This window comes from Ascaphus truei, chromosome 5 (genome assembly GCF_040206685.1).
Source record: "Ascaphus truei isolate aAscTru1 chromosome 5, aAscTru1.hap1, whole genome shotgun sequence".
Lineage (NCBI taxonomy): Eukaryota > Metazoa > Chordata > Amphibia > Anura > Ascaphidae > Ascaphus > Ascaphus truei.
Genome location: NC_134487.1, coordinates 256,560,140 through 256,579,008, shown reverse-complemented (window position 1 = coordinate 256,579,008; position 18,869 = coordinate 256,560,140). Strand labels below are relative to the sequence as shown.

General features: G+C 45.0%; 1 protein-coding gene across 12 annotated transcripts in view; it reads left to right on the top strand.

Moving 5' to 3' along the window:
• The window catches only part of LOC142495861 (myoferlin-like), a 101,362-nt gene that overhangs the window by 38,977 nt on the left and 43,516 nt on the right, over positions 1-18,869 (top strand). For 10 of the 12 annotated variants that reach the window (XR_012801838.1, XR_012801839.1, XR_012801840.1 and 7 more), the window contains 16 exons: positions 2,463-2,554; positions 3,115-3,183; positions 3,273-3,316; positions 3,409-3,491; positions 3,897-4,009; positions 4,437-4,550; positions 4,770-4,947; positions 8,460-8,584; positions 8,985-9,076; positions 9,545-9,734; positions 10,091-10,246; positions 14,857-14,988; positions 16,397-16,560; positions 17,950-18,067; positions 18,234-18,336; positions 18,723-18,865. Coding sequence is in view for 9 of the 12 variants with exons in the window: in XM_075601911.1 (XP_075458026.1) it covers positions 2,463-2,554; positions 3,115-3,183; positions 3,273-3,316; positions 3,409-3,491; positions 3,897-4,009; positions 4,437-4,550; positions 4,770-4,947; positions 8,460-8,584; positions 8,985-9,076; positions 9,545-9,734; positions 10,091-10,246; positions 14,857-14,988; positions 16,397-16,560; positions 17,950-18,067; positions 18,234-18,336; positions 18,723-18,865 (1,916 nt within the window). In the remaining 3 variants the exon portion in view is untranslated. Of the gene's footprint in view, positions 1-2,462; positions 2,555-3,057; positions 3,184-3,272; positions 3,317-3,408; positions 3,492-3,896; positions 4,010-4,436; positions 4,551-4,769; positions 4,948-8,459; positions 8,585-8,984; positions 9,077-9,544; positions 9,735-10,090; positions 10,247-14,856; positions 14,989-16,396; positions 16,561-17,949; positions 18,068-18,233; positions 18,337-18,722; positions 18,866-18,869 lie in introns of those variants that run through there. The other 2 variants (XM_075601907.1, XM_075601915.1) reach the window with 2 other exon arrangements.

The following is an 18,869-nucleotide window of genomic DNA, read 5'->3' as shown; positions in this document are numbered from 1 at the left end:
ATCACTTGAGTCTAGGCGCTAAATTCATCTTTCCTTTTTTGCCTTCAAATACTTTCTGGGCAAGCTACCCTCCTATCTAAACAAGCTCCTCACCCCTACCACATGCAGCACTTATCATCTGAGATCAGACTCCAAAAGACTGTTCATGGTCCCAAGGTTCAGCAAAGTATCCGGCCGCTCCTCCTTCTCTTACCGTGCACCCCAAAACTGGAACAATCTACTGGAGACTCTCACAGCCACCACCAGTCTTAGTTCTTTCAAAACTAAAGCTGTCTCACATTTTAATCTCGTCTTTAACTGTTACATACGCCTATTATATATATTATCGCTAACTGTGCATGCAATGTTTCTATATAATGTATACCCTGTTCACTTATGTAACTATGTATTTATAACCATATTTGTCACCTTAACTCTATGCCCAGGACATACTTGAAAACAAGTATGTAACTTGTAACAAGTAACAAGTATGTACATTGTAACTCTCAATGTACTTCCTGGTAAAACATTTTATTAATAAATAAATACATTTGATATGTGCACTCGATTGGCTGTTACCTAATTTCCATAATTAAAACTAACTTTTAATAATAATGCGTAAAATAAATCAACTAATAATAAACAGAACACAAGTGATTAAATATATCAAAACAGCAGTGCATGTGTGTGCGTTTAAGTGCTTGAAATAGGGCATGTTAGATGCAATGTTGCATTGTGTGTAGCTATATTCTCAATGATTCACATCCAGGCATAAACTATTTGCCTTTGTGTCACAGTGTTTTGCTATGATAGTAATCAAAATGTCAAAGATAGATGTGGGTAGCTTTATTGTTCAGATTATTGTATATGGCTAAGGAAAATCAGTATCTAGAGCAGTGGTTTCCAATTTTTTTTTGTTAAGGAACCCTATAATTAGATGGTTAAATTCTGCGGTACTCCAACCCTCTCTAATAGCGCGTCTGAGATCAGATGCATTTTAAGGAGCCCCAACCCTTTCTAATAGCACCTCTGGTATCAGATGCATTGTAAGGAACCCCAACCCCCTCTAAAAGCTCGTCTGATATCAGATGCATTTTAAGGAACCTCAACCCTTTCTAATAGCGCATCTGATATCAGATACATTGTAAGGAACCCCCAACCCTCTCTAATTGCGTGTCTGAGATCAGATGCATTGTAAATTCTTCTGTATTAGGTACAATTTTCAAATGACCAGAAAATAGCACAGAACCCTCTAGGAATGCCCGGGGAACCCAATGCTTCCTAGGAACCCTGGTTGAAAAATTCTGATCTAGAGCGCACACACCGCCTAAGGCTGCGGTCCCAGTACAGCCTGTGCGCACGGCGCGGCGTGCACTGTGCGTGTAAGTACCGCCCCTCAATGGGGCTAAGCCCACTACGCGCCGTCACGCAGAAGGTGCAGCCGTGCCGTGCTGCAGGGTTTTTCCCAACTCAATAAAATTGAGTTTGCTCCTAGCGACGGAGGCGTGGCCACGCCCCCACCGGCGCTTCACCCAATGAGGGCGAACCAGCCGCGTGACGTAATGGCCACGCCCCCACAAATCCCTGCCCACGCCCCCTCCCGTCGCAAGATTCTCCTCACAGACCGCAGATCGCGGTTAGCGCTGTGACACGCGCCGCCCCCCCCCCCAGCCGGGCGCGCGTGTCACCGACATTACTGGGACCGCAGCCTGAGGCAGGTGTTCTCCTGTCCGCTTTAAACACAGATGTTTAATCTCTGGTGCTAAGTAACCCTCGTACAATTACGCCATCTGAAATGCTACTTTTTGATATATCAAGGAGAATTGATACTGTTACTGATTAGCTATTCTTGGAAGAAGGGAATTACAATCAATCAGTTTCTGCTTCTTCAATAAACTCGTTTCCCCGTTTTTTTATTTTTTTAATCTTTTCTCTTAATATTTTTTTTCTGTTTGTTTGCCGCCCAGTGCACTGTTTAATTTCCCTTTCTTCATCTTACTTTGCCAATTTCGTTAATGTATTATTTCATCTTCTAGCCTTGATACTTTACAGCACAACCGCCTAAAACATACGCTGGCTAATAAAAAGTATCCGACAGTAAAGGAGCACTTCCCTGCACTAAACTCGTGCGACCAGCTGATTTAGTTTATGCATTATTATTATTATTATTAATAATAAAAGTTAGGTTTTAATTAGGTACCTGCCACTCGATTGCACATATCAAATTTGTGGGTGCTGTTCTCTCCTTTTGTTGTTTTTATCCACTTAGTGTGCACCTCCTGTCCTAAATGCGCTGAGGATTGTAGTGACTCGGTTAATGGAATTAGGAAGCAAACCCTTGAGCAATTCACTTTGTCTCTAGTGTAGTTGATGGAGTATCATTGCTCTCACTCACTGTGTCCTTCCCTTTATTTCTTTTTTCTCTTGTCGATCTCTCTTGCCCCTCTCTTGATTCTGCACCCTCTACTCCCATCTCTCCCTAGTGAACTATTCCATGATGAATAACGTCCGCAAGCTCTTATCTAAAGAGATCACTGTGGATCCATATGTAAAAGTCAGCTTCGCTGGGAAAACCGTAAGAGCAAAAATATTTCTATTCAAAGCAGGGAAAGGCAGATACAGGAACCCAGTAACAGAGTGAGGCAATTACAGTGACAGTGAGTCCAGCATAGACTGACATTGGCAAAGTGACAGTGAGATACAAGAACAGTGATAGGACAATTAAATCACAGTGACACATTGACATACAGGTATATATGCCGAGACAACTTGATTGTTGTGATGTATTGACGTAATGACAGATAAGCAGGGATAGAGATAGAGCAATTAAGTGGTAATGAAAGAATGATGTGGGGGTAGTGACTGTAACAATGACACAATTAGTAAGGGATATGGGGACATACAGAGTTGGATGGACTGTGACACATTCATAAAGAGACACAATCATGAAGAGATGCAGTGATGTTGTAGTCCTTTTGAGATTGAGGGGTAATGTGTTAAAGTCTTAAGGCTGCCAAACTAGTTATTTTGATCATTTTGGTGCTATTTCTTTGTTTTATTGCATCCTTATTGTTCTAGTTTTGCAGCTGAGTGGCTCTGATAGATATATCCCCCTTCACATTTTTGCATTGCCAGCTGAAGACTAAAGTGAGCAAGATTAACGCAAATCCAGAATGGAACCAGATGATGTCCTTCCCTGTACAGGTGATGTCCAAGCTCTCGTCTCTACTTTACTAGCCTCTGACACTTGGAATCAACGTGTATGCCCTTAACACTGATCCTGTGTGTTGCAGCTTCCCCCCTTGTGTGATCAACTGAAGCTGACTGTGTATGACTGGTAAGCAGTGAGAAGGGGTCACACGGCCATTAAGATGGTGATTAACCAGAACGGTTTCCATCTGTCAGTGGTACTCTCTTTTTCTCTCTCAGGGATATGGCAGGCAGTGATGAAGCCCTCGGCAGTGCATTTCTCAGCATCTCCCAGGTGTCTTCCATAGGGTCTGAGGTGGAAGGTATGCAACATTGATTCTGTTCTTAACCTTCTCTCTCATTCTTTCTGTCTCCCGCTTTATTTCCCTTTCATGTTTAACCTCTATTTTTCTTTCTTACCATATCTTATTTTTCTCCATCTCCTTTATCTTTCCTTCTCTCTGTCATTCTCTTATTTGCTTCCTCTCTCCCGTCTCACTTGCTCTCTTTTTCCCCCTTTGTCTTTCATCTTCGGTTTCTTCCTCTTTTTAGCTCCCATCTTCTTTTCTCCCTTTCCCATCTCCTTCTATCATTCATATTTACTCTCTCTCCGTTCTTTTTCTTCCTTCTTCGCCTTCTTCTCTTTCCCCCTCTTATTCTAATGTTGTATTCCTCTCCCTCTATCTTTTACCTGTGCCTCTTTCCTCTTTTGACCTTCACACTGGCAGGAGATTACATGGGCTTTCCCCCAAGTTTTGGCCCCAGCTTCCTGACGCTTTACGGGAGCCCTCGAGAATTCTCTGGGATTCACGACCCCCTCCAAAGTCTCAATGAGGGCATGGTAAGAGCCATCCTACGACATATAGCGCCCCCCTTCCTCCCCATATGATCCAACCAGACCATTAAACATGGATTGGATGTGACCAACCCCTGCAAACCCTGCCTCAAAAACATCGGTATGTGATGGTTCAAGGGGATGCCACCATGTCCCCTTTCCCCCTATAAACTCTCCTGTGTTATCTTAACTGAACCTCAGCCAGGGCTTGGGTAACAACCGGTGCCATGTGTATTTGCACCACCATATGAATTGTCTTTCCTCATGTTGGCCACACAGGGACACAGAGGCTAAACGTGGAGTACTGTGGCACTGACATGGTGCACTTTATCCCTTGTGTTGGTCATATAGTGTCACAGAGGGGAACCATGATGTATTGTGGCACTTTCATATGGTGTGCTTTTTTTATTTTATTGGTTATGTGCTGGTTTAGGGGGAAGGCGTAGCGTACCGTGGGAGGCTGTTGCTGGAAGTGCAGACTTGCAGTGAGGAGAAACCGATGCTAAGGGTGGAGGAGATTCCCAAGAGAGTCAAAAGAACGACGGAGGTACATTCCCCTCTTGTCTCTTCTAAGATTCTTTAACACTAATGCTCACATGTATTCTGTTTCTATCACCTGAGTCTCCTACACTCCTGTGTCTCTTTCACACTGTTTCTGTCTGCCTGTCTGTCTCTCAAGCACTTTTTCTATCCTATGCATTCACTAGCTGGATTTCCATTACGCTCTGTCTCTTTTGCTCCCTCACTAATTGTCTCTCGTGAGCAGTGGTTAAAGGCTCGCCGGAAGTTTGCCCTTGCAGCTGTCTTTTACTCAGCCACTATGCTGCCGGAGGTCAAGACTCAAGTCCAGTTTGAGGTCAGCATGGGGAACTACGGCAACAAGTTTGACATGACCTGTAAACCTGTGTTCTCTACCACGCAGTACAGCCAAGCTGTTTTCGATGGTGAGTGAAAGGATGGCGGGCACTGATGCACTCCTGTAATAGATAGACAAAAAAGCGCAAACTTATTTGTGATAAAAGTAAGTGTCAGTCTAGACAATAATGACTGATAAATTCTAATCGGATGCTGCCAAAACACCTGCGGTCTCCCAACCGCAACTACACAGCACTCAACAATAGTTGTCAACAGTGCAAACTGATAAGTGAATTCAAGCAATGGAGTGAATATCATGAATAACCCAGTGAATAAATATGGATTAAAAAAACACTTATCACATGGCAATTGTAGCTCCGTGTAACAGGATCCTTAGAAGTTGATACTCCATGAAGAACCTCATGTGGGGAAAAACACAAATGCAAGAGGTATGGTGCATTAACGCAGGGGTACGCAAACTGGGTGGTGTACCTCCTGGGGGGGTGGGAGATTTTGCTGGTGGGGTGCGGCCCGTTGCAGAGCCCCACGCTCTTCCCCATGGTATTTAAATTAAATGTCGGGGGATCGCATGAGGCCCCTGCAACTCTTTACTTATCCAGGTTCAGCCGCTCTGTGACGCGTCGCCATGGCATTTGACGCAGATCTAGAGTAGGGAGGAAAGACGGGGGCGCAGCACAAAAAGTTTGCGCTCCCCTGCATTAACGTTTTACTCTAAAGTACAAACAACACAGTGGGGAAATATACAACTCACAATCTCCCCACTGGTAACAAGCAGAGAGTGACTTCAGGCGCATTCCAGCCCTACTCCGGAACCGTCCGCTTCCCGTCCTCGGCACGCTCACTTGCACGGTAGAACTCCAGAAGAAGCCGACACACCGGAGAAACGCATTAGGCTTTTTGGACTTTGGAGACCACCGTACTACCCTACCGGCAACTCGGCCCGCTGACGTCAGGCGACCCGGATGTGCTGCAAGTGAGAGAACCAGACAAGGGAAACCATGCAAGTGAGCGCGCACAGGACGGGAAGCGGACGGGTTCGAAGTAGGGCTGGAGTGCGCCTGAAGTCACTCTACTTGTTACCAGTGGGGAGATTGTGAGTTGTACATTTCCCCTCTGTGTTGTTTGTACTTTAGAGTAATACGTTAATGCACCATACCTCTTGCATTTGTGTTTTTCCCCACATGAGGTTCTTCATGAAGTATCAACTTCTGAGGATCCTGTTCCACGGAGCTACCATTGACATTATTCACTGGGTTATTCACGTTCTATTCACTCCATTGCTTCAAATTCACTTATCAGTTTGCATCCCTGTAATGTCTGCACTTTCACTTCAGCATGTAGGGTAAGCTTACTGCCACCCTTAAGGAGAGAAATGCGCCACCCTTAAATATGTCCCAGCTACCTGCTGAGTGTTATAGTTGTAACCCTCCCTGCCCGGCTTCGTATGGAGGTTACATCGGTGTGGTGTGTACATGGCTACTCCGCATGGTTTACCATGAGTCAGGGTGCTGACATTCAGGCGGTAGTTATAGTACAAGTGTCCTCCCCGCAGGGGTCTCTGTTCCCCGGACCCAGTACTCCACCCTGCCACGGCCACTTAACACCCCGACACCTCTCAACATCCTGTCTCCTCTTTGAACTATGATGTCTATCCAGACTTCCCAGCACCTATATGGATGGCCGGGCTGACTGAATAGACATTTATAGTAAATGCACTAACACAATAAAACATAATTTAATACAGAGGATAACTTGGGGAGACCCATTTCTGTAAGGGAGATAGGACTGGTATATCTGGGCTCGAAAAACAGGAGTCTTGGGGACACTGGGTAGCCCCGGTGTAATTCAACCCGCGTACCGGCAAATCATGCCTGCACGCCGTGGAGAATTAGGGGACTACCGGTAATTTTGGCCCCCGAACTCCTGCCAACAAAACAATTGCATTTCTACCCAAATATCCCATCTAAAGCAGACAAAAGGGAACATTAAAAGTGGAAAAGCAGGGGACACTTTAACTTTTACATGCAATGATACATGGCCCCTGGCTTATGGTGCTATGTAGCTGCCAGGAACCCATGGTTCTCAGGGGTAACCAGATGGACTTAACCTTTATTGTATAGCCTGGTTACCCTCTTACTGTCACAGCAGGCACCCGAGAGCCCTATTTCCTGAGGCCCTCTGGCATACCATATTCCTTTTACTAAACTATATAGGACTCCATTCCGTCTGTAGGGGCTCCTTAAGTAAGGGGTACTGTCCATATCTACAATATAATAATCTGGGGGTGCCTGGTTTATGCTATTACTTTACTAATATTAGTTATCTACACTCCCCATGGCTACTCTCCTCTGGACCTCTGGGAACCTAACGATCTAGAACAGTTCATCTTCCATTAAATACCCCTGCACGACATATGGATCTCTGTAGCAACCAGGGTGGGGCCCAGCATACACTTGTATTGCTAGTAACTTTTTAGGAGGGGGTTACACTGTTATATAAACTTCTTGACATGGCACAATCTAAATGACTCAGACATGACTGAGAGACAGGCTGAGAAAGGTGAGAGGGAAGGGTTAAATCATGGGGGTGCAGACAGATATAGGAGGGAAGACAGAAAGGAAAAGAGATAGTAAAGTACAAGAGAGAAATACATCAGGGGAATTAGTGAGAAAGGGGGAAGGGAAAGAGAAAAAGATGTTGGAAAAAGAAAATTCAGGTTGACAATGAAGGGGAAAATAAGGAAAAGACATTTGGGGAGAAAGAAACATGGGGGACTAAATAAAAAGAATGGCATCTGTGAGAGAAGAGGGAGGAAAAAAGACATGAGAGGAAACTAATATAAATGGCTGTGGGAGGGGGGAGAGAGACAGGCTGGGGGAAAGGATAGAGAGAGAGAGACAGACTGGGGAGGAGACAGGCTGGGGAGGAGAGACAGGCCAGAGGGGAGGGGGTGGCAGAGAGGAGAGACAGGCTGGACGGAGGAGAGGAGAGGCAGGCTGGACGGGGGGAGAGGAGAGACAGGCTGGGGGAGAAAGGAGAGAGACATGAGGGGGGAAAGAAGAGAAATACGAGGAGGGCAGAACCGACACACAGAAGGGGAAAAATTGTATGACATAAAAGGTGTGAGAGAGAAAGACATTAGGGGGGAAAGAAAAGCGAAAGATATGAGGTAAAGGGGGAACAAAGAGACATGATGGGGCAAAGTAAACAAATGTGATTATTGTAAAATGCGCAGGGACCCAATTCTTCAACTTTGTCCTGGGCCCAAAAATTCTGTTGGCTGCCCTGCACATGTGACCAGGCCTTTGTAAATCTGTCTGTCACTTCAACGTGGGGCAAGGCCTGTGTCGCTCCCATGTTTGACATGCCACAATCTGTGTGACTCCCATGTGTGGGGTGGCATTGTCACTCACATTTGCAAAGACGTCACGTACATGTAGCTCAGTCTATAATACTACTACATGTGGTTTTCTCGGTGTCCTACCATTGCGTGTTAATCTGTGTTCTACACGTGGTGCTCTGTTAAACATACTCTGGCATGTGTCATTTAACTTCCCCCTATCCTGTTGCATGTCTGCAGGTAACTATTACTACTACTTGCCGTGGTATGACACGAAGCCAGTGGTTGCAGTGACCAGCGAGTGGGAGGATGTCACGCACAGGTTGCATGCTCTGAACATGCTGCAGTCCTTGCACCATAAGCTGGTGAGTAGAGTGAAGGGGGATGTTTCTGTGCCCTGGGGGATGGAGCTCTTTCTGATGGAAAGGGTCACTCTGGTTGTTTGCATGTGCTTTAAGGGGTTGATCTGGTGCATGAGGACAAGCCTGTCTCTGGTAGGTGAGTTTTGTTGCTTGTTCACGAGGCTGTTTCTCTATTGTGTGGGTCTTACATACAGTGTCAGGGCCTCTTTCAGGGACGGATGCAGTTGTGTGTGGACATGTTATGCTGCACGTGGCTGGGACTCTTGTAGAGAGGACTTGCTGCACATGGAAGGCCTATATGGGGATCAAAACAATGACATATACACAGTATGTGTCTGTTATCTTTTTACTCCTGGTTTACTCACAATGTGGCCTGATTTTCCTCTCACCTGTCTCTTATGAGGAGCATCTGGGAGTACTGCACAGAGAGAGCAGTGCAGATCATTTGGACAGCAGCTGGAAATGGAGATTGGAGGAAGTGAAGATGATGTGCAGGTAAAACATGGCTGTATACAGTGTACCCCAACATATAACAAAGCATCATGTGTGTTATATGCAAGACACCACTCACAACATTGGTTTATGTATAAAAACATGTGTACCACACAATGGTCCAGATTTGCTAAGACAAGAAGAACTTTAAGTAATGGGACCAAGTACAGCTTCGTAAACATGGCCAAGCACATACAGTAATGGATGCGCCTGTATGTGGCTGTGTTTGTGTTAGGTGCATTATTGGTGTAGGTTGTTTTTTTGAGTGGTTGATGTGTGATTGATGTGCGGGTTTGGGGTCTGTATTGGAATGTGTCCGGTGAATGTTGCGTTTATCTTTTCTTGGATGCTTATGTATTAGGTACAGTAACTACCGTGTGTTTCAGGTGTGCGTGTATAAAGATCTGACCTTTGACATGGGAGTGATACATAGCAGCCTTTCCCCTAAAACGTTTGACCCCTCAACCCCAGACAGACCCTCCCTTTGCTGGATGGGTTGCACAGCACCAGTCTGGACCGTGAGCTGTACACCCTGCGCAGCCTGTTCCTGCAGGAGATGGGTCGCTCCATGCAGAGCCTGTTAGAGAAGCCTAACCCGGGGCCCGACCTCCTCACTCAGCTGGAGGACTGGCTGCAGAGACTCACAGACCTGACACATGAGGTGAATTAAGTTATTATTTGCAGTTAAGGGAAGGCGATTCTCTACAGATGTCTTACAGAAGAGAGAAATGCTCTACAGATCTGACAATGAAATGGCTGTGGAGTAAGGCTCTGCATGTCTCTTTCGGGAGGGTTTAACATCGAGTGCTAAGGAGCCCAGCAAAACAATGCATTGCAAGCCTCTTCAGCACTCAAGACATTGAGGGAGAGAAGCCCTGTCCTTAAAGGAAGAGGTTTAATGTGTCTTGTAAGTGTCTGTTACAAAGGAAGTTATCAGAGCGATGATCTTTGGGTCTCTAACTGGTGTTCTGTGCTCACTGCTGCTTCTGTCTGCTGTTCCCCCTGTTCCTCTTTCAGCCTCAGGTCAGCCTGCCGGATGTAATGATCTGGATGCTAGTCCAGGATAAGCGTGTGGCGTACACACGAATGTGCGCAGCTGACATCCTGTACTCCCCCCACGGAGCAAACGGCAGGGGTATCCACTGTGGAAAATTACAGACCATCTTTCTAAAGGTAGGAAATCCCTGCACACCGTCTAAAGCACATGCAAACCCCATACTGCCTAGCTATCCTCTATATATACCATACAAACCTGCACATTTCCCTATCTGTTGTGAAACATTAGGCCCTGTGACTTTCTTTCATGCTTAGGATAGCTTTGTAAAATATATAATAGACGTGTGCACATCTATTAATGATAATAAGTCGTTTATTGTACAGCCCCTAATGTAGATGGTTATATCATATAAATTCGGGATGCTCCACAGAAGATATATAATCAGATACATAACTACATAATCCAGACAAAAGAGCTGGGAGAACAATTAGAAATGTTCTATGTGTGGGCACAGAAAATGGTTAATACATACAAAAAATATATATATCAGTTTATTATATATCCAGAAAAAAAAAAACAAAGACGACGCATATGGTTAAATATGAGTAAAAACGCTGCTAACGGGAGCGAGGTCTCTGGCAATAATTTTATGCATAGGACAATATAGAATAAGGCAATGAGGCAAAGTAAGAACACTATAGAGTCAAAGAAAGATTCCATAAGTGAACGAGTACCCAGGTACATAATAAATGGAGTAAACCTAAATATAACATAGCTAAATACACTCTAGACATATAGATTAAAAAAAAACGAAAACAACACCACATCAAACATAATGTGTTTATGGATAGCTATCCAAAATATAAAAATTTAAGTGAATAAAAAAAAGAAGGAAATTATACTTTAAAAGTCCAGTGTATGGAGGACATCACTAGTGAAGATAAAACAGTGATGAGATGAAAATAAATTCTGCTCCAGTGTGTAAAAGAAGTCCAGAGTACAGTGGATCATGTACGGTATGTAATGCCCATGCCTCGTGTAACCAACAGCACTGTATCTCCAACAGTCAGCTGTCCCCTTTGTCCTCGAAATGCATTCAGAGCCTCGGTCCAGGAGAAGATGCGCGTTTCACTAGCGTTTTTTAATTCCTTTACTGTATTGTCCTCCAACATCTCTATTGGAAGACTACTCCACAAATCCACCACCCTTTCCATAAAGAAGTACTTCCTTACATTTTCCCTCCTACTCCAGCTTAAGAGCGTGACCTTTTGTTCTAACACTTCTTTTTCGCTGAATTATTATTATCATCGTTTATTTGTAAAGCGCCAACATATTCCAAAACGTGGTACAGTGGAGGTAAAGCGTGTCATCAATTACATAAACAGAATGACATACAATTACAGATAAGGGCAAACAAGTGCAAACAGAAGGTAATGAGGACCCTGCTTATGAAATCTTACAATCTAGAGGAGATAAGGGGCAATGTTGAAACAAAATGTAGAGTAGCTGCTCATTGTGGGACGAAGTATACTTCAGGATGGGGTATGGACGAACAGCACAGCTTGATCTTTTAGGTTTGGGGAGGGGGGTGGATGCTTGGAGGTGTTAGACAGAATAGAGTATGGTCTAGAAGCACAGCTTGTACCAATAGGGTTGGGGATGTTAGGGATATGCCAGATAGGCTTACTTAAAAATGGGAGTTTCCAGAGTTTTTTTTAACGTCTGAAAGCTGGGGGAGAGTCTAATGGTTCATGGTATGGAATTCCAAAGAGAGTGGGCAGGACAGGAGAAGTCTTGTAGGTGGGAGTGAGAGGCGGTAATAAGGTAGGAGAGGTGGATATTGTGGGCAGAACAGAGGGGGTGTTTAGGGATATATTTGGGGATTAGGGCTGAGATGTAAGTGGGGCCAGCATAGTTGAGAGCTTCGTTAGTCAGAACTAGGGTTTTAAATGTAAGTCTACAGGATTGGGGAAGCCAGTGTAGGGATTTGCACAGGGGAGCAGCAGAAGTTGATCAGTGAGGTAGACAGTCTGGCAGCAGAATTTTGGATAGATTGAATTTGGGACAGGGGGGACGAGGGGAATGCCAACTAGGAAAAGGTTGCAGTAGTCAAGATGGGACAGGATAAGCGAGTGAATTAGGATTTTACTATCCTAGTGATATTTCAGAGGAGGAAGCAGCAGCAGCAGCACTTAATGACAGCTTTAATGTGAGGAATGAAGGAGAGGGCAGAGTCTAAGATAACCCCTAGGCAGCAGGTGTGGTGTGTTGATGAAATTGTTGTATTATTGACAGTGAGTGAGAGTTTGGGTGTAGGGGTGACAGTGGAAGGGGGAAAGATTATTAGTTCTGTTTTGGACATGTTAAACTTCAGGTAACTGTTGGACATACAGGTGGCAATTGCTGCTGTTGTTGTTGACACAGGACAGGGGAGCAGAGGTAGATTTTCGTGTCGTCAGCTGATACTGAAAGGCAAAAGATTGCATTAGGTTAAAAAGTTGTGTCAGGGGGAGGCTTAGTGTGCCAGAGAGGGAGCGGGAAAGATGTGAAGAAATAGGATCTAGTAGGCAGGTTGTAGGGAGAGCTGATGAGAGGAATGTTACAGGTGACCAGGTTATTTACGCAATTTTACCAGGATCATTCATTGAGCAAAACAAGATCATGAAATAAATTGTAATGGAACACAAAATACAGACAAAAATACACACTTTGGGACTGGGGTCGAAACTAGACTTTCCTAGGTGCAGGAAACTCTATGGGAGAATGTTACCCTGACCGGGACTTCTCCTGGAACCCAAATTGGCATAAAATTCCACACACCACTGCTACGTTCTCTTCTGAGAACTTGGTCCCTCCTGACAGCGAGTTAGTCCAAATCTCCATGAACTCAAATCGGCATAAAATTCCAGCCGTGACCGCTACGTTTGTTTCTGAGAACTTGGTCCCAAAAAGATGGACTTAGACTCTGGCGGGCAGACTTTTCAGGCTCAAAATCGAAGCCGGTTGCTCCGCTAGTCATACAGAAGCAACTTTGAAAAGCCTGCCCGCACTCTTACTACAGGGAACCCCAAATCATTCACAAAACTGAACAGCCAATCAACACATAGGAACTTTCCCACGCAGCCAATCAGAGCCAAGCCGGCTAGAAAAGCCGGGTCAGCGGGAAATCCCTAATAGCCAAAGACATGCGCAAGCCTGCCACCTTTCTCCCTGGCTATCTCAATGCCACCCTGGGGAGGCATCCCGGAATACTGACATTGATTTCCGGACAAGGGACTCCGACTTTACCCCCTGACCAAATGCTATACACACCTCTGGGCATCCTCTGGCTTCTTTGAACTCTGATGTTAAATAGACCTACCGGCACCTATGGGTTTGCACGGGCTGCCTGTTCGGACATCGGTTCTGAATGTAAAAAGCATATTACATTATATTAAAGTATCTTTTAATACACTTCTGAGTCTTGGGGGACAGGGAACAGAAAAGGGGAAAACGTTGTTCTTTTATTTCTATCTGCTTTATTCCCTACACACTTTTCCTTGGACTTATATACGGTTGGGGCACCCATGAACCCTATACTGGTTGTGGGTCACCTTGGCACTAGCTTGGGTACCCCCCTTAACCTAGGGATTCCCTCAGCTACAGGAATACATGTTTATCCCTGTGCCTCATTCTCCTTTCTGGGCTGTGCTGAAGCAGGGTACCCTAGTGGGGAGTCACGCTTGCGTTTTCAAGGGGAGGTATTGCTGGGACAATGTGCCTACATGTATCCAAGAATCGGGCATGATTCTCAGGTACATTTATAGGGGAACCGACAACTCCGGACCCCAACCTCCTAGGCACATTCTGTCAATGGTTCCTCCGCAAACACCCCCTTGAAACTCATACCCTTGCAATCCCTGCTTGATTGTATGCCCGGAAAGGGAAAAACACAAAAAATAGTTTTATTACACAGATTATAATGCAGTAATACAATTACTGGGCCCAAAAGCTAACTCTCTTGGACACTTATACACAGAGCAGGGGTAACCAAAACGGGTTGACCTTTATTATAGAGCCTGGTTACCCCCTCCCATCAAAAGCAACACGGAGACCTCTTCCTCGGTCACAGGGGAAACGAGCTAAGGGTGAATTTAGGTGTGTGATGGGGGGCAAGTGTTGCATGTGGAGCATGACATGAAGAGATGTCATGTCTGGTGGACTAAATCTTATCTGTGAAGTATGTGGCAAGGACTAGTGCCTTCTTGAGGGTGGAAGGGGGTGAAGGTGCAATTCGTCAGAGTAGGAAATTGAAGTTGGCAAATAGACATTGATGGTTAGTTGAGGGACAGAGTTAGTATGAGTCTAGAAAAGTAGGTTTGCTTGTCAAAGGGAAAGAGCAGTGATATAGGAAGAGAGTATGAAGTTATAGTGGAGGAAATCGGCTTTAGAGCAGGATTTCCTCCAGTAACTGCAGTGCGTGAGCACTTTTGGAGGTAGCAGTAGAGTTTGTGTGCCATGGAAGTGACTTGAGTTATCAGGGGGTGACATGTACTGTAGTGGCGGGGACTTTTCCACTGCACCTTGTTGAAGCCCTTGATGTATTTGTGTCTGTCATATCCTCCCGTGTGTGTGTGTTCACAAACTTTACTCTTTCTAACCACACAAACCTTTTTCTACAATTCTACAAACGTTTTCCTCCTAAATCTATTCCCACAAACTCATTATAGGGTAAACACAATATATTTTTGGGGTGTGCAGTGCTACTGCTCACATTTGATTTCTGCCCTATTTATTTTCCCTGCAGCACCTCCCTGGGCTGGAAAAGACGCTCCACGTTCCTGTGGTGCTTCGACTGAGGCTGTGGCTGAGCCTGATGTCTGACATCGGGAAGCTGGATAAGCACTACCCGGGAAAAATATGTGTGTGTGTGGAGACTGTGAGTGTATATATACAGTGTGTGTGTGTGTGTGTGTGTATATGTATATATGTATATATATATATATATATATGTGTGTGTCAGAGCGGATGTATATATTTATATCTTTATTTATATAGCGCCCACAGTTGTACCCGGCCTTTTACAAGAGAAGCAATACAGTTGGGGAATTATAATACAATAAGTGCAACAAATATGGTCAGACCATAGGAAAGAAAATCCCTGCCCCGGAGAGCTTACAATTTAAGTGGTATGTTGGAAGACTAAGGCCAGGTCCATAGTAGGCGCTCGCTCGCTACCGAGCACGTGACATCAAGCGCGCTTGTACTTGAAGAGATCCGTGGCCTGCAGGGCTGCACGAAGAGGGGCATGCCGGGGGGAGCGTGCCATGATGTCACATGAGCGGTTCACCCTCATTGGCTGAACCACGTACGTTACCTGGCCATCGTACAGTAAATTCAAACAAGTTTGTCTTGCAACGCATTGGCTGTCTCGGCGCTCACGTGCGATCTATGGACATGCGCATTGGCCTCCAGTTGTTTGTATTTGGCCCGAGTGACGTCGCTCACGCCGTTGGATCCACTATGGCCGCGGCCTTACCAAGACAGGACGTTAGGGAAAAAGTGCAGTAAATGGCAGTGCTTGGCCACAATGGTTGGTAGGAGTGACTGTGGGTGTGGGACAGTAGCTATAAGTCCAGGCTATTTGTATGCTTCATTTAAATGGTGAGTTTTAAGGTTTATCTTATAGGTGAGGAGAGACGGTACTTGGCGTATACTGAGATGAGGGAGTTCCACAGGTAAAGGGCAGTGAGGGAAAGGGGTTTAAGGCGACAGAGAGCAGTGGAGGTGAAAAGGGGGGAAAGGAGACAGTTGTGGATAGAACGCAGGAGACCAGCATCTGTAGAAAGGAGCAGATGAGTGGAGAGCCTTAATTATATATATATAGGCAATACGATACCGTGTGGACGAATATCAAAGGCAGCACTCCAGAAAGTAGTCAAAAAAAGAATTGTATTATTGAGACATCAAATGCAACGTTTCAGTCCTACATGCGGGACCTTTCTCACAAACCTATACATTTGCACGCCCCGGGCGAGTGGATTTAACATCGTGGCGGGCTCCTATTGGCCCAAGCAGCACACGTGTGGTACTAGGTGGCGAGTAGATTTTTTTGTTCAGTGAGTAGATTTTTTGGTGATTTGTCGACCACTATATATACATACATATATATATATATATATATATATATATATATATATATACACAGCTCATCCGTGGAAATCTGTGTGTGCGCGAAGACTGCAAATATAGATATATATATACACTGTCATCTATTTCTCTTTCTCCTTTTACATTCCCACTCTCACCTCTTCTCGCGCTCCCTTTCACTTCCCTCTTTCTCTCAGTATGAGAATCAGGCCAGGTGTTTTGGCAGATGGAGCTCTAAGGCTTTGGGTTGCCACCCTCTGTACTCTGACATCACGGGAAAGCTGAGCGCTCCACGTGAGAGGTTCCAGCCCCCGAAAGGCTGGCTCTGGGAGGGGAACTGGCAGGCGATGCAACAGAGGAGGTGGGCACCATATACATGACTGTGTGTTTGTGTATGTATATGTATATACAGTGTGTGTGTGTGTGTGTGTGTGTGTGTGTGTGTGTGTGTGTGTGTGTGTGTGTGTGTGTGTGTGTGTGTGTGTGTGTATGTATGTATGTGTATATATATATATATATATATATATATATGTAGAGGTATCAGTACCGTGTTAGCCGAGCTTCAATAATCAAAAAATAAATAGATGATACCGTTCTGTGGCTAACGAAATGCTTTTATTTGTGCGAGCTTTCGAGATACACTGATCTCTTCTTCCGGCGATGTTACAATGAATGAAGCAAGCAAAAGCTATACTATAAACAGTGTCTATTGGAATGTTATCTGTGCTGGTCCTTCCCCCGGTGTGGACTCTCTTCCCATGAACGCTATAGGCCATGTCTGTACATACTGTGCTATATGTATGCACACACAGCTGTCTCTCACACATACTTATACTCCTTGTTTTTCCATCCCTATACACCAATAGGGACCACATAGTATCCACACACACTTTTAGTTATGCTACTAACTCTCAAATTTCCACACCCACCCACACCATTTATATCCGCTCCCTTTTGTAAAGCACTGTATATACTGTGGGCTCTCCATTCATGTTAATTCACACTGATACACATACACACTCTTTCATCACTTGCTTTCAGGAACCTTTTGACACCTCCAGCCATAAAACACATCCGCACCGGGGGAAGGACCAGCACAGATAACATTCCAATAGACACTGTTTATAGTATAGCTTTTGCTTGCTTCATTCATTTTAACATCGCCGGAAGAAGAGATCAGTGTATCTCGAAAGCTCGCACAAATAAAAGCATTTTGTTAGCCACAGAACGGTATCATCTATTTATTTTTTGATTATATATATATATATATATATATATATAGCTGTCAGTGCTGTGTACAATATGTATGTTGTGACTGTTTATACATCTCTGCATACGTATAATGTGCTTGTGTGCATATAGGTATGTTGTGTACATATTGCACTTGTAAAGAATGTTGTGCATGGATATCTCTTGCAGTTTACACAGCTATGTGTGCATATGTGTTATAACACTGACAGTGTTGTGTATTTGGGGTATTATATAGCATTGTCTGTGTACACTGTGATCTGTGTGTATATTGTGCAGCCTGTGCATACAGTGCGGTGTGTGTATATCTCTCATGGTGTAAACCATTTTTGCTGGCAAATTACACAGTGCATTGTGTGTATATCTCTGGTGGTGTACCAGGCACTGCTAATACTTGTGTAAAGCACTGGCAGGGTGTAGAATTCTGTACCTTACATGCACAGTGGATGAGGGGACTCTTGGCCCAAGAGCTAACACTCTCCAAACCTGTTTCTTGGGTCAGACTTCTAATGGACAGCGGCACCAACTACAGGGAGGAGGTGGTGGAGGAGGTGTATGAAAACCAGTCACGCACACATGGGGGACCCTGGATCCCAGCCCTGATCTCCAACACCTCTGCTGTAAGTATGATGCTGACCTAGTCCCCCCCCCCCCCTCCCCAAACTGCTCCCTCCATAATGGATGCCCTCTACAGTAATGCTACTGACCCCCATCCTCCCTTGTATGCCCCCTCCCTTCTTCAAACCCTGCCACTCCTTGCTGTCTCGTTATTCCCCTTTTCCACAGAGCGGGACACAGCATCACACAATGGAAGAGATAGTTTGTCCCCCCGGGTGGCACTTTGTTAGAGACTGGAAAATGCAGCGCAGTCGAGCTATGGACGATATGGGTGAGTATATAAATGAAGTGGGGACACAAACAGTATATTCCTGGGGACCTCTTTCCAAAAGAATTGTTCTGTCCTCTTTAATCACCTTGTTATTTTCTTTTTCTCTTTTTTTTTTGTCTGTCTCTTTCACCTCTCTCATTCTCCCTCCTGTTTGCTCTCTCCATGCCTATTAATTTGACTGTTCAACTTCTCTGTCTCTTCCCCTCCTCTGGTTTCCTTCTTTTCTTTCTCTCTATCTCTCTCCTTCTTTTCTTTTACTTTCTGTCTTTCCCCCCTCTCCTTATTTTTATTCATATCCCTCTCTTTTTCCCCTTGTCCTTTCTCTTTTGCTCCCTCCCTCCTTACCACTCCTTTTTCACAGCCTCTACCTCTCTCCGGTTACACAGGGTGGGAGTACGGCATAGGGTTCCCCTCTTCCTGGGCCCCCGTGTCGTGGAGCGCAGTGGAGAAGACTTATCACACACATCGCCGGCGACACTGGCAGCGCTTGAGAGAGCGGGACGCCGGAGAGCAGACCTCGGACACTGAGGTTA